General features: G+C 38.4%; 3 protein-coding genes across 23 annotated transcripts in view; all 3 read right to left on the reverse strand.

Moving 5' to 3' along the window:
• LOC143756691 (protocadherin gamma-A11-like) overlaps nt 1-13454 on the reverse strand; it is a 225419-nt gene that overhangs the window by 125837 nt on the left and 86128 nt on the right. The window lies entirely within an intron of this gene.
• Nucleotides 189-2720, reverse strand: LOC143756603 (protocadherin beta-11-like). The gene has a single exon (XM_077247187.1). The coding sequence runs from the start codon at nt 2634-2636 to the stop codon at nt 189-191; it is 2448 nt and encodes an 815-aa protein (XP_077103302.1). The 5' UTR covers nt 2637-2720.
• LOC143757068 (protocadherin beta-15-like) lies at nt 10540-13333 on the reverse strand. The gene has a single exon (XM_077248061.1). The coding sequence runs from the start codon at nt 13017-13019 to the stop codon at nt 10626-10628; it is 2394 nt and encodes a 797-aa protein (XP_077104176.1). The 5' UTR covers nt 13020-13333; the 3' UTR covers nt 10540-10625.

Raw genomic sequence — 13454 nt, forward strand, 5'->3', positions numbered from 1 at the left:
ATCGAAGAACAAGCGTCTAAAAAAGAACTAAGAAATAGAAAGTCTAAAAAATACATGACAAACTGAACTGTTGCTGTCCATAAAAGAAGTGCTGAAACGACATATTAAAATTTTAATTGAAAGAAGCACATGCAGGAACATTTCGAGAGTAAAAATGAAATCAAACACTTTGACAGGCTATTTAATAATTATATATCCGTATTTCCCACCTGTAGAGAAGAGTCTGGTTCATCAAGGATGTTTTTCTCGATGGGCGCGCGCTGCACTGTCCTTGTAGAACCGGGGTCCATTATTAACACGCCCTGACTAGCAGGTCTGGCGAACTTACAGTCACTCCTTCTGGAATCGGTCGTGCTATAAACCTCATAATTATACGCGTGCTTTAGAGTTCCTGTGCCAACAGTGTCTGCATAACGCGGTGGATAGTACGGAATAACTGGAAGATTCGACTGAAAGTACATACGCGATTGCCTCCATCTGTAGATTTTAACAGATATTATGACGACTAAACATGTTATGAAAAGAAATGAGACTGCAGCCAAGGCCAAGACTAGATAGAAAGTCAGGTTGTCGTTGTATTCCTTGTCGTGCGTAAAGTCAGTGAACTCCGAGAGCACTTCAGGGAAGCTGTCCGCCACCGCCACGTTAACATTGACTGTAGCTGATCGAGAGGGCTGCCCGTTGTCCTCCACTACAACAGTGAGTCTTTGTTTGACAGCATCTTTATCTGTCACTTGGCGTACAGTTCTTATTTCTCCATTCTGTAAGCCCACTTCAAACAGCGCCCTGTCTGTGGCTTTCTGCAGTTTATATGAGAGCCAGGCGTTCTGACCAGAGTCCACATCAACAGCCACCACTTTAGTCACCAGATAACCCACATCTGCCGAACGAGGCACTATTTCAGCCACCACAGAAACACCTGACTGGACCGGGTACAGAACCTGAGGCGCGTTGTCATTCTGATCCCGAACGTTAATGAGAACTGTAGCGTTTGAACCGAGAGGTGGAGACCCTCCATCCTGCGCTCTCACGTGTATCTTAAACTCTTTCATCTGTTCATAATCAAATGATCGCACCGCATGAATAACTCCATTGTCTGCGTTAACAGAGAAGTACGTTGAGACAGGAGAACCATTTACATCGGTATCTATGATATAATACGCGATACGCGCGTTTTGTCCTGCGTCAGGGTCTGTTGCTTGAAGAGTCAGCAAAGAAACTCCGGGAGCGTTATTCTCTAATATATACGCTTTATATTCACGCTGACTAAAGGCTGGAGCATTGTCGTTGATATCAGTAATATCTAGTGAAATCGTTTTTTTACTGAATAATGAAGGGCTGCCTTCGTCTGATGCAGCTAACGTTAGGTTAAAACTGGAAACTTTTTCTCGGTCTAGTGGCGCGTCGGTTACTAAAGTGTAGTACTTGCGCGGTGATGGTTTAATTGTAAAGGGTGAATTTTGCTCTAAATTTAAGCGGACCTGTCCATTTCTACCGGAGTCTACATCCTGGACGCTTATCAAAGCTACAATGGTGCCAGGAGGAGAATCCTCTTGTATCTTACCTGAAAAAGATGTCATGGTTATAATTGGGCTGTTGTCATTAACATCTACAACATCTATGACCAATTTACTTGCACCGGTTAGGCCCCATGGGTCTTTAGCCTGCAAATTAAGTTCATATTGCTGAACAGCTTCATAGTCTAAATTGCCAGTGAGTGTTATATCACCAGTGGCTGCACTGATATGGAAGAGATGCGCTGCGTCCTCTCCCATATGAGTAAATGAATACGTAACATTGCCATTGAAACCTTGATCTGCATCAGATGCACTTACTTTAGTTATCAACGTGCCTTTTACTGCGTTCTCAGCTACACTTGCTTTATACATTGTTTCAGTAAAAATGGGTGCATTATCATTGGCATCAAGAACAGTAACGAGTATTTTAACAGTTCCAGATCGCGGCGGGTCTCCACCATCAATAGCCGTTAAAATAAGTGAATGCTCGCTCTGTTTCTCTCTGTCCAGCACTGACTGCAAAACCATCTCTGCATACTTGCTGCCGTCTGAGCGACTGTGCTGCTTTAAAGCAAAATTATCAGTAGGTTTCAGACTATAGCTCTGAAGAGAATTCAATCCAACATCAGGGTCAGTCGCGGTGTCTAACAAGAAAATGGTGCCTATAGGCGTGGACTCGCTGATCTCTAAAATGATTTCTCTCTTAGAAAAAACTGGTGCATGATCATTGATGTCTTGAATCTCGATTGTAATCGAGAAAAATTCGAGAGGATTTTCAAGCAAAATCTCAAGACCGAAACTACAAGGTGATTTTTGTCCGCAGAGCTGCTCTCTATCTATTCTCTCTTTCACCACCAAATGTCCTTTGTTACGGTTCAATTCGACATATTGTCTACTGTCATCAATAACGAGACGCGCACGGCCAGTCACCAACCTTTTCACATCCAAACCGAGATCCTTCGCCACATCTCCGACAAACAATCCAGGTCTCATTTCCTCTGGAATAGAGTAACGAATCTGCCCGGACGCTGAGTTCAGGACGAATAACAGAAAAATTGAGAATCCTGCTTGCCATTTTACACACCGTCGCAAATGGACTCCTTTGTTATCCCCCATCATGCAAATGTAGTAATCCGAGAAAATACAATCATACACTTCCAGTTTCGAAATATCCAAGCATTTAAAAATCCCCTCTGTATTGCTCAGAATGTTCCAAAAAGAGCTATGTACACACAAAGGCGCTTCCTCTGTTTTCTCTGTCCTGTCTGACGCAATGCCTTCTTTACACAGCTCTTTTGAGCACTATCCTGTCCCTGTGCAACAGCACCTCTCACAGTCAATACCAAACACAGCAGCAGTGCTGGACTGTCCAGCATCAGGACCAAAAGAGCTGGCAAGGTCTGATTTATGAGAGTGCAATATGAGGTTCTTGCACACAGAAGTTACATTTCTGGATCTAACGATTGTCATTACTGGACAGACACTGGACAGTGAACACTTAGTGCTTAAAAAAAGTCAAATTAAAAAGTAAAAGTAAAAAAAAGGAGCTCAGAGCAGAAAAAACGCATAACTAATTAAAGTTTACCCAACCAGATTTGAGCAATTACAGTTTATCATGCATCAATAGCCTATGTATTCCATGACAGGTGTTTAGCAAGAGGGGCAAACATGACTTTAGGTGCAATCTTGCTTGGCCACCCTCTTATTTAATCAAAAATAATGAAGAAAGTGTGTAATATTGAGACAGTCGGATGTGATCCTACTGTATAAGCTAGCTGATGATGACCTACCTTTGAGAGGATGAAATTGAGTTGAGTGTGATCTCCATAAAACAGACACAATCCTCAGTATGGTCCAGTAAAAGCAGAATGTGTGTGTGTGTGTGTGTGTTTGTTTGTTCATATGATGTAAGAGGACACACATTGTATAATGACATGGGTATTACAGCGTAAATGTGGTTTGAGGACATTTCCAAAGCCCTCGTAATTATAATGGCTTAAAACATACTACACAATGTTTTATTAAAAATAGAAAGTTTTGTGTGATGGGTAGAATTAGGGGTAGGGTTAGGGTGAGAGAATATACAGTTTGTACAATATGAAATCCATTACACTTATGGGATGTCCTCACAATGATAGGTGCACCAACGTCTCTCTCTTTCTCTCTCTCTCTCTCTCTCTCTCTCTCTCTCTCTCTCTCTCTCTCTCTCTCTCTCTCTCTCTCTCTCTCTCTCTCTCTCTCTATCCCTAATAATACAAAATTAACAAAACCCACATTCATAAATGGTTTTAAAATGTTATTCTTACTTTATGATGAATTGAACTTGTACCAGATGTATCCGCTACAATGTTTGCAGCTGTATAAATACAGAAGCAGGGTATGTGTTATTGTTTTGTATATTTTTATTGTACAGTATTGTACGTAGTTTTGGGTTCTGCAGATGATTCAAACACATACGCTGACTACACATCTGTGTGTATGCATGAAACATGAGCAGCTCTGAAGCTGCCGCATAGTCATACACTTAGTGTGGTGATATTGCATTATTCAGACTGTGTCCAATATAGCCTGATGCATTTTAATGCTGTAAAAGTGGGCCAGAGTCCAGCCTTAAAGCATAGTGACACACTGCTGCAGCAGGGGAGGAGACACACACACACACACACACACACACACACACACACACACACACACACACACACACACACACACACACACACACACACACACACACACACACACACACACACACACACACACACACACACTCTATCAGTCTGGTTCGCTATCTTTGTGGGGACTCTCCATAGACGTAATGGTTTTTATATGTACAAACTATATATTCTGTCTCCTTAAACTAACTCTAACCCCACACCTACCCATCACACACAACTTTCTGCATTTTAAAAAATATTTAATTTAGAATGTTTCTTAACCCATTAACCTCGTGGGGAACAAATAAGCTGTTGAACGAACTTAATTAAATTAAGGAAAGCTTTTCCACGAAAATGAATTTGTTTGAAATTATTTGTTGTAATCTTGTTGTATGAACTTAAATTAATGTAGTCATTCCTGCTAGATAAAGTTTTGTCAGGTTAACTATATTTAATTTTGGCCCTGCCTAAAATCGCCAACATTATAATTTTGGCTAATTTGACTCTACAGTTATTTCCAATGATAGGAGCTACTAGTGTTCAGTTTAAGGAAAACCACTTTTTTACAGAGTAATATTGAATATGCAGGTCTGCAAATGAGGTTTAATGCATGTGTTGAGTACATTGAGCGCCCACAGACCTAAACTAAACAGTCACCACTCTTCTGCATAATGTTAACCACAAAATTCAAAAACATTACAGAACGATTCTAAGTTTCTAACTTTACTAAATATTAAACATTAACATTAACTAACAACTAACACTTCAATCCCTAAATTTACCCTCCTAATGCAGTCCCTTGCAAAGCATGCTGGGAACTACAGATCCACTGCCCAGTTAGTTGTCAACAAAAATTATTCATGTAGTTTTCTCACAAATTAATTAAGTAAACTTCAGTTTTAAATATATTAGGTTGATTGAACACAATTAAATTAAGTTGTGACAAAATATTAAACAATTGTGTTACTCTTGCTTATTTTAATTAATTACATTTAACAAGAGGCAAAAGTAAAATTTTTGAGTGTACTCCCTCAATTTTTGGTGATGATTTAGTCGCTCTGGTGTTTTAGTGAGCTACCACAAGATGGAGCACTGCACATACTGTATGCTTACATACAGATACTGAACTGAAGATGAACAAACAGCTCATCATGAGGCCTTTCTCTAAAAGTAAAAACATGTAGCAGAGGTTTTAAGGAGAGTATGAAAATTTAAATGAGACTGAGAGAGAGAGAGAGAGAGAGAGAGAGAGAGAGAGAGAGAGAGAGAGAGAGAGAGAGAGAGAGAGAGAGAGAGAGAGAGATAGAAAGTGCAGTGAAAAAAGCTTTCTGTGGATTGACAATAATATTTTATATAATACAAATAGTAGTATATCAAATATGTGTTTCTTACCTAGAGGATATTGATTCATTTCCATTAATTGGGATGAAGCACAGGTGCAAGTCATGGAAGGGAAAGAAGAGAAAGAAAATAATTAACAAAAATAGATTTACAATTTTTCCTGAAGAAAATGTGTGGATTTGTTCGAAGCACTTACACTTGTGCAATTGTGCACTTAAGCAATAATGGTGTCTGCCAAGGCAAGCATTTGTATTACTGATAAAAAAAAGAAAAAAAAGAAACACACTAAAAGACAAAGATCTAAAAAATAAAATGAAAGAAATCGCACCCAAAGTGCACTCAGAAAAGCCATAAAACAACAAAGTGCACTCAGAACACACACACACACACACACACACACACACACACACACACACACACACACACACACACACACACACACACACACATGTACAGAAGTGTTCAGCTGAAGTAGGTCTGCCTAAAGCAACAATTTAATCACACATGAGTGAACATTTTAAATAGCACACAGTCACTGACTGAAATATGCTGATTAACTAAGCATTAACTAAGCAACAGAATAAAAGGTACAAAATCAATTCCTTTTTCTGAGAGTGGTACCAAGCATTTAACTAAATCTATATTCTATACATTCATAACTGGCACTCATAACAACTATTGTTAAGTCAACAACTATGATTCAATTAATAAAAAACTTTTTATGTTTTTTTAAAGTGGTATATTAACCATTCGAAGATCTGATGCTGATTAAATTGGCCCCTAATGTCACTTGAAAATCCCTAAATTAGGCTCAGAATGACATTTGACATTGAAATGTATTTGCAAAATCACCCCAGTCTCTCTGTTGTAGCATTATTGTGGCATTATGTATGCTCACGTGTATACATCAGGCGTTCATGGCCCGATTAAAGGCATGTCAGAACATATTATACACTGCAGATGAGCTCAGTGCACAGTCACAGTTATAAAACACACAAACATCTGCTCAGAGAAAACATTACTCTCCATCTTGACTCTGCATTTAACCCGTTTAATCCCACCGGTCACAATTGTGACCGCATCTTTTTTCTTATTTCTGGATGCTCTAAAAATGTTGTTATTGACTTTGGGCAAGAAATTCAACTTTTAAATGACAAAATAGATTGTCTTGATTAAAATCTATCAATGTCATGTGACTAGTGTGAAAGGTCACATGACCAGATCAGTTTACTTCCTGCTTGCACATCTAGAAGAAGATGTCTTCCTCAGACTACTACAAAAAGTAGTATGTAAAACATCTTAATTAACAGATAGAACTATCATATTTTGTACATATATCCTTTAAAGGGTCTACTACTGATATATTTTGAGAATTATACTCCTGCATATATATTTTGATCGTAAGACTTGTAAATTTGTTTACGGTCACAATTGTGACCGGTAGTATAACACAGTGCTTCAATTGAAAACACAGGTATTGGCTGGTATTGGCAGGTATTGGCAATCCTACACTGAACATATGCCACACCTGTGAGGGGGATGGATGATCTTGACAAAGGAGAAGTGCTCACTAACACAGATTTAGACAGATTTGTGAACAATATTTGAGAGAAATAGGCCTTTTGTGTACATAGAAAAGGTCTTAGATCTTTGAGTTCAGCTTATGAAAAATGGGGGCAAAAACAAAAGTGTTGCGTTTATAATTTTGTTCAATGTAGTTATCAGTATCCCAGAAACTTTCAATGTGTTGGACCTTCTAGACGTACGTGACCCCTCCCCCCACCCCCCAAATTGAAAGTGACTGAGATAGTGATGGCTCAGATAGGGAGTACCATTGGTGAAAAGGCCCATTTGCCAAGTAGACTATTGAATGGCGATGCAGAGGTGAACTATCTGGAGGATTAGGCAGATGTTCATGACAACCAATTGGTGTGCCCCACACATGACCACAAACAACCCTTTCTACAACGTACAGCCCATCTTCAGTGCACCGAATGAGTGCACACACATCTCCCTGAAACTGGCCTAGAACAGGGCTCAAGTGAAATCATGGTCTATCCCATAGGGGTCTAGCCGAACAACCAGAAGTTCCTCCAGGGTGTAACTTTGTACATGACAACCTTTTCACCTCACTAAGCCTCCTTCACGAAATGACAAAACGAGGTATTGGATGTCTTAGAATGAATTGTGTCAATAGGTCTAATTGAAGAATTTGTATGAATTCTGACTATGGTGTTTCCCACCGGTCACTATTGTGACCGAGTATAAAACCTAATATTTCACTAACTTAACCAACATAAAATCAAAAAAGGCATAATGTTTGAGTGTTAGGGAGGTCTAAGGAGTAAAATGCAAGTACTCAAGTTGCAAGAAAAAATTTGGGATTAAACGGGTTAATCAAGCAGACCATCAGTTTACATGTGGACTAAATCATGCTTTATCCTAGATTAGAAGCTTAAATCATGAGTCTGGACAGTTGTTAAATGATGGTTAGACATGTCATAAAAACTCCTCATTTTAGACTCATCTTCATGGCAAAGTATCTTAGTGGTAAATGTTATAAAAATGTTAAATGAAGCTAAACGCATTACACTTACACTTGTAGTATATGGTAACATTTCTTGCTAGTAACTTTAAACCCTGCAATAGAAATATCTGCTTTAGAGCAAAAGTGAAGCTAACAATAGCACTGCCAAATATATACGGTATGAATTACTAACTGAAAGTATGACCAGTGCAACTCATGAAATAAGATAACTTAGTACTAAGCTTTCAAGCAACAATTTAACTATGAACAACTTTAAGGTGAAAGGCCATTACAATTGTATCTTATGCTACCTGGATTGAAAGACAAGCATATGCACAAACATATTCTGTCATCGCACTGATTACTGCAAGTACATTTACTGTTAACAGAAAAGAAAAAAAAAACCTTACCTGAGTAAATACAACATGCATATCTTTGATTAAACACAGGACAGACATACTGGGACACTACGAAGAATGCTGAAGGGTATGACCATGTTGAATATTTCTACTGAAAAATCAACAAAATCATTCATAAATGTGTCTAATGTCATGCAGTATTTCATAATTTCCCACTTAGAAGAGATACTCAGATTGTGCCTCTTTTGATAAATATTTTTATTAATATAACTCCTAAAGCTGAAAGTCACTTTACAAAGCACATAATGCACACACACGCACAGCACTATGGAGAGTAAGTGTTAAAATAAATTATAAATGTAGACACCACCAGTGACAGTGATTCTGGATAAAATCAATAACTAAATACTTAAAGATCAACATCCTCTGGTAAAGTTTGTGTAAATTAATTATACATTCACAGTTTGTATTGTAAAGGTTCAAAGGAAATATTTATTATTTGAACTTTAAGGTAAAGTCACCAGTAACAAATTGCACATAGATGAGATTTATGAGAAAGGATAAGAAAGGAGTTTTCATAACACGTCAGCTTTATATCTATAAAATCAAAAATCAAGCACGGAGTAAAGAGTACGGAAAGACAGATGAAGATACATTGTGATAAATCTGGTTCACAGAAGCAGATGAGGGTTTATGTGAAATGTAACATCTTTCAACCATTTAATCTTTCAGTCAGAGAGAGAAATTGAGATTGAGATTGAGAGAGAGAGAGAGAGAGAGAGAGAGAGAGAGAGAGAGAGAGAGAGAGAGAGAGAGAGAGAGAGAGAGAGAGAGAGAGAGAGAGAGAGAGAGAGTCCTAAACAGATATCTGCAGTCAAATAATGCAGAGATGCATCCTCATCAAATCATTATTTATAGTTATTATAGTTTTGCATTTTTAAATTATTTTTAATTTAATTTACCTATAAATTTCAGTTTTATTTAGTTTCATTAATGGTTTTGTTATTTCTAGTTTAGTTTTTATTTTGTGAACACATTTCTATTTAGTTTTTATAGATTGGGATTCAGTTTTAGTTTTAGTAATTATAGTTTAGCAGCGTGAGCAGAACACTTCCAGTTGAAGACATTTAATTTCATGTTTAATTTTAAGTTAAAGTTATGTTTAATTTTAAATTAAGTTTAAGTTTAATGTTTGCAGTTAACTCTTTTGTATACCACATAAAAATAAAAGAAGTGACTGACATATATAGCTTCCACAGGAAAAAAGTAAAGTCTGTGCTCATTGTGACATCATATACAGTGCTGTTCAAAGGTTTACACACCCCTTGCAGAATCTGTGAAAATATGAATAATTTTAACAAAATAAGAGGGATCATACAAAATGCATGTTATTTTTTTTTAAATTAGTACTGTCCTGAAAAAGATATTTTGCATAAAATGTGTTTACATATAGTCCACAAAAAAAAATAGATGAATTTATAAAAATTTAATCTGAAGATCAAAGTAAATTGTACTTAATTTGTCTTCAAGGAAAGTATATTCTGTTGCATCTGAAGTGCAGTAATAAAATGAAAACAATTGATATTTAAACAAAATATGAAAAAAACTTTCAAACCATTCAAAAGTTTTCTTGTGTCTTGTGGACTATATGTAAACATCTTTTATGAAAAATATCTTATTCAGGACAGTACTAAATAAAAAATAACATGCATTTTGTATTATCCCTCTTATTTTGGTAAAATTCACATTTTCATAAATTCTGCAAGGGTTGTGTAAACTTTTGAGCATATATATATATATATATTAAAAAAATATATACATACATATATATATATATATATATATATATATATATACAGTATATATATATATATATATATATATATATATATATATATATATATTATTCAATATATTTTTGTATTCTTTTTTAAAATAATACATTAAAACAGATCCTTATACAATATTAAAGAGCGCACAAAAGTCTTTAAAGTGCAATTCCAAAACATTGAGAAAAAAAACGATTATGGACGGCATGATCTTGTCACATGCAGAATCAAAGCAGAAAATGACATAAAACAAAAGTGAAGGATTCACTGTAATGTGTTTTCATGAAACAGGTTAATGCATATAATGAGGAATATTTGTCATTTGCTTGAATAAATGCTTCAGTCCTATCTGTTGATAAGGATTTTCTATATGATTGTCAGGGTCAAAGCCATCTGGGTTAGAATTTATGTGGCACTAAGAGCGTTGCACGTGTAGTGCTGTGGCCACCCACATGCACTGACGTCCCACTCTTATTCCGCATGTCAAAATCAACAAAGTCAGAGCCGAATCTGAAGTCCCCTCTCCACGAGCCTGTGGTTAAGAATGAATTATATCGATCATCCTTCTGCAAAGTAGTGAAGCGGCTCACGTCGGAGTATCCAGGTGGTCCGTAGGTAGGAGGAAAAACGGGTAAGTTTGCAGTTGAGCGATACATGTATCTGTGTCTACATAATTTCATATAGACCATAGCAATGATGAGCACAAAAAAAAGACTAGACACACCTGCCAGAGCCAGTATTAAATACAGAATTAGGTCCTTGTGAGCATGTGACTCTTCCACGCCACGTGCAAAGAGCTCATCGATGACTGGCAAGCCATCTTCAATCATAATATTGACAGTTGCAGTGGCAGACAAAAACTCAGGCCCGTTATCACTCACAGAGACTAGCAAGGTTTGTTTGATCTCATCATCTTCTGCAAATGGTCTTAGTGTCCGAATTTCCCCACAGTGCAGTCCAACAGAGAACAAATTAGACTGCGTGGCTTTCAAGATTCGATAGGACAGCCATGCATTGTGCCCTGCGTCTGCATCAACAGCAACCACTTTAGTGACCAAATACCCTGCAGGAGCAGCTTGGGGCACAATGTCATCCGCAAGGTATCCATCAAACTGAACTGGGTAAAGAACAACCGGAGCATTGTCGTTCTGATCTGCAATAAAGACCCGGACAGTGCATGTGCTAGTGAACTGAGGCCTGCCTCCATCTCGTGCCATCACTGGAACATTGAAGTGAGTGGACGTTTCGTAATCAAAGGGCTGACGAGTAAAAATCTCACCGGTTTCTGCGTTAATGGAAAAAAGAGAAGCTGCATCTTCTGAAAGAGAATACAGGATTCTAGCATTCTGCCTCTCATCTGCATCGTCAGCTCTGACTTTAATGACTGGGGTTCCCTGAGGCTGGTTTTCTGCAAACTGGATGCTGTAGTCACTGTGTCTAAAAATAGGAGGATTATCATTAACGTCTGTGACTGTTATGGCTACAGTTTTGCTGCTGAATAAAGGGGGTGTTCCAGCATCCACAGCAGTCACGGTTATGTTATAGTGAGGACTCTTTTCCCGGTCTAAAACTCCATCAATCACAAGCATAAAGTAATTCTTCACTTCTGAAACGAGCTTAAATGGCACATCGTCAGATATCTCACATGTGACCCGGCCACTGGATCCGGTATCAAGGTCGTACACATTTAGCAAAGCCACCATGGTTCCAGGTGAAGCGTTTTCTGGCACAGTAGCAGAATTTGATTTAACTGCAATAACAGGTGCATTGTCATTCACATCTGTGACATCTATGATGAGTTTACAGTGAGATGACTGTCCTCCTCCATCTTTGGCTTGAACATCCAGCTCATGAGAACTGGCCTCCTCGTAATCCAATGCGCCCATGACCCTCACCTCTCCCGTCACAGGGTCAACCTCTAAAATCCCTCTCGTCTTATCAGGCACGTGACTGAAAGAGTAACTAACTTCCCCGTAAATCCCGCTGTCTAAATCGGTTGCATTCAGTTTAACCAACACAGAACCTTGAGATGAATTTTCTTGTGCGCTGACTTTATACACCCTTTGACTAAACACAGGAACATTATCATTAGCGTCTAACACGTGAATGTGAATTGAAGCCGCTCCAGAACGAGAAGGCCGGCCACCATCCACTCCACTTAGGGTCAGAAAGTGATCAGCCTGGTTTTCTCGATCCAAAGGCTTTTTGAGTACCAATTCAGGATATGCATTTCTGTCCACCTGAGTATTCATCTCTAAAGCAAAATATTCACTCCCACTGAGTTGATAATGCTGAACAGAATTAGCTCCTATGTCAGGATCATGAGCACTTTCAAGTGGAAAACGCCTCCCTAGGACCGTTGACTCCAGTAGCTCAAGCTCAATCTGACCATTATCAAACACTGGGCTGTTATCGTTGATGTCCTGGATGTCCAAGAGGAGACTGTACACTTTGAGTGGATTCTCCAGTAGCAGTTGAAACTGCAGGATGCAGAGTGCAGACTGTGAGCAAAGCTCCTCGCGGTCCATTCTCTCACTCACCAACAGAGCGCCTGTTTCTAGCCTTAGCTCGCAAAACTGTCGGCTCCCCTCAGCAACAACTCGAGCATTGCGTCTCATGAGCTCCGTCACATCTATTCCCAAATCTCTCGCCACATTGCCGATGATGGAGCCTTGCTGCATCTCCTCTGGAACCGAATAACGCACTTCAGCAAGAGAACCGCACATGCAAATGAAGCAGAAGCAAAGCTGAAGACAGAGATGTGCCAGTACGCATCTTGACAAACAAATCATGTTGTAAAATATTAATGGTTACATTTAAATAATAAAGAATAAAAATAATGTGGATACAAGCGCATTCTGCACAGATCCTCCATGGGGCAGACACTGTGCTCTGATGCCTGCTCCTGTTGGCTTAGATTTTTATTTTCCTCTCTCTCTTTCTCTGCACGCCTACAGCACTCCCCTCCCCATCCATCCCTCATCTCTCCCTCCTCTCCTCTCCTCGCTGTGTAACACTGATTAAACTGGGGCATCAGGGCACACGGCACAGATGAGATCACTTCTTCCAAAGCTGTTCATAACATGAGAGCGTCACCCAGAGACCAAATGCAAGAGTTACAGACACGCAAACTCTATATCTATATCTACATCTACATCTATATCTATATAGAAAAATGTAGCAAATAAATATTGATATCTATTTTATATAATCTCACAGTATTAACC

The sequence above is a fragment of the Siphateles boraxobius genome, unplaced genomic scaffold, assembly GCF_051911475.1.
Source record: "Siphateles boraxobius isolate OS27281-9 unplaced genomic scaffold, OSU_SipBor_1 3, whole genome shotgun sequence".
In the NCBI taxonomy this organism is placed as follows: Eukaryota; Metazoa; Chordata; class Actinopteri; order Cypriniformes; family Leuciscidae; genus Siphateles; species Siphateles boraxobius.

Excerpts from the sequence above, each read along its gene's own strand:
- LOC143756603 (XM_077247187.1), bottom strand. The coding sequence starts at position 2,636 with ATGATGGGGGATAACAAAGGAGTCCATTTGCGACGGTGTGTAAAATGG.
- LOC143757068 (XM_077248061.1), bottom strand. The coding sequence starts at position 13,019 with ATGATTTGTTTGTCAAGATGCGTACTGGCACATCTCTGTCTTCAGCTT.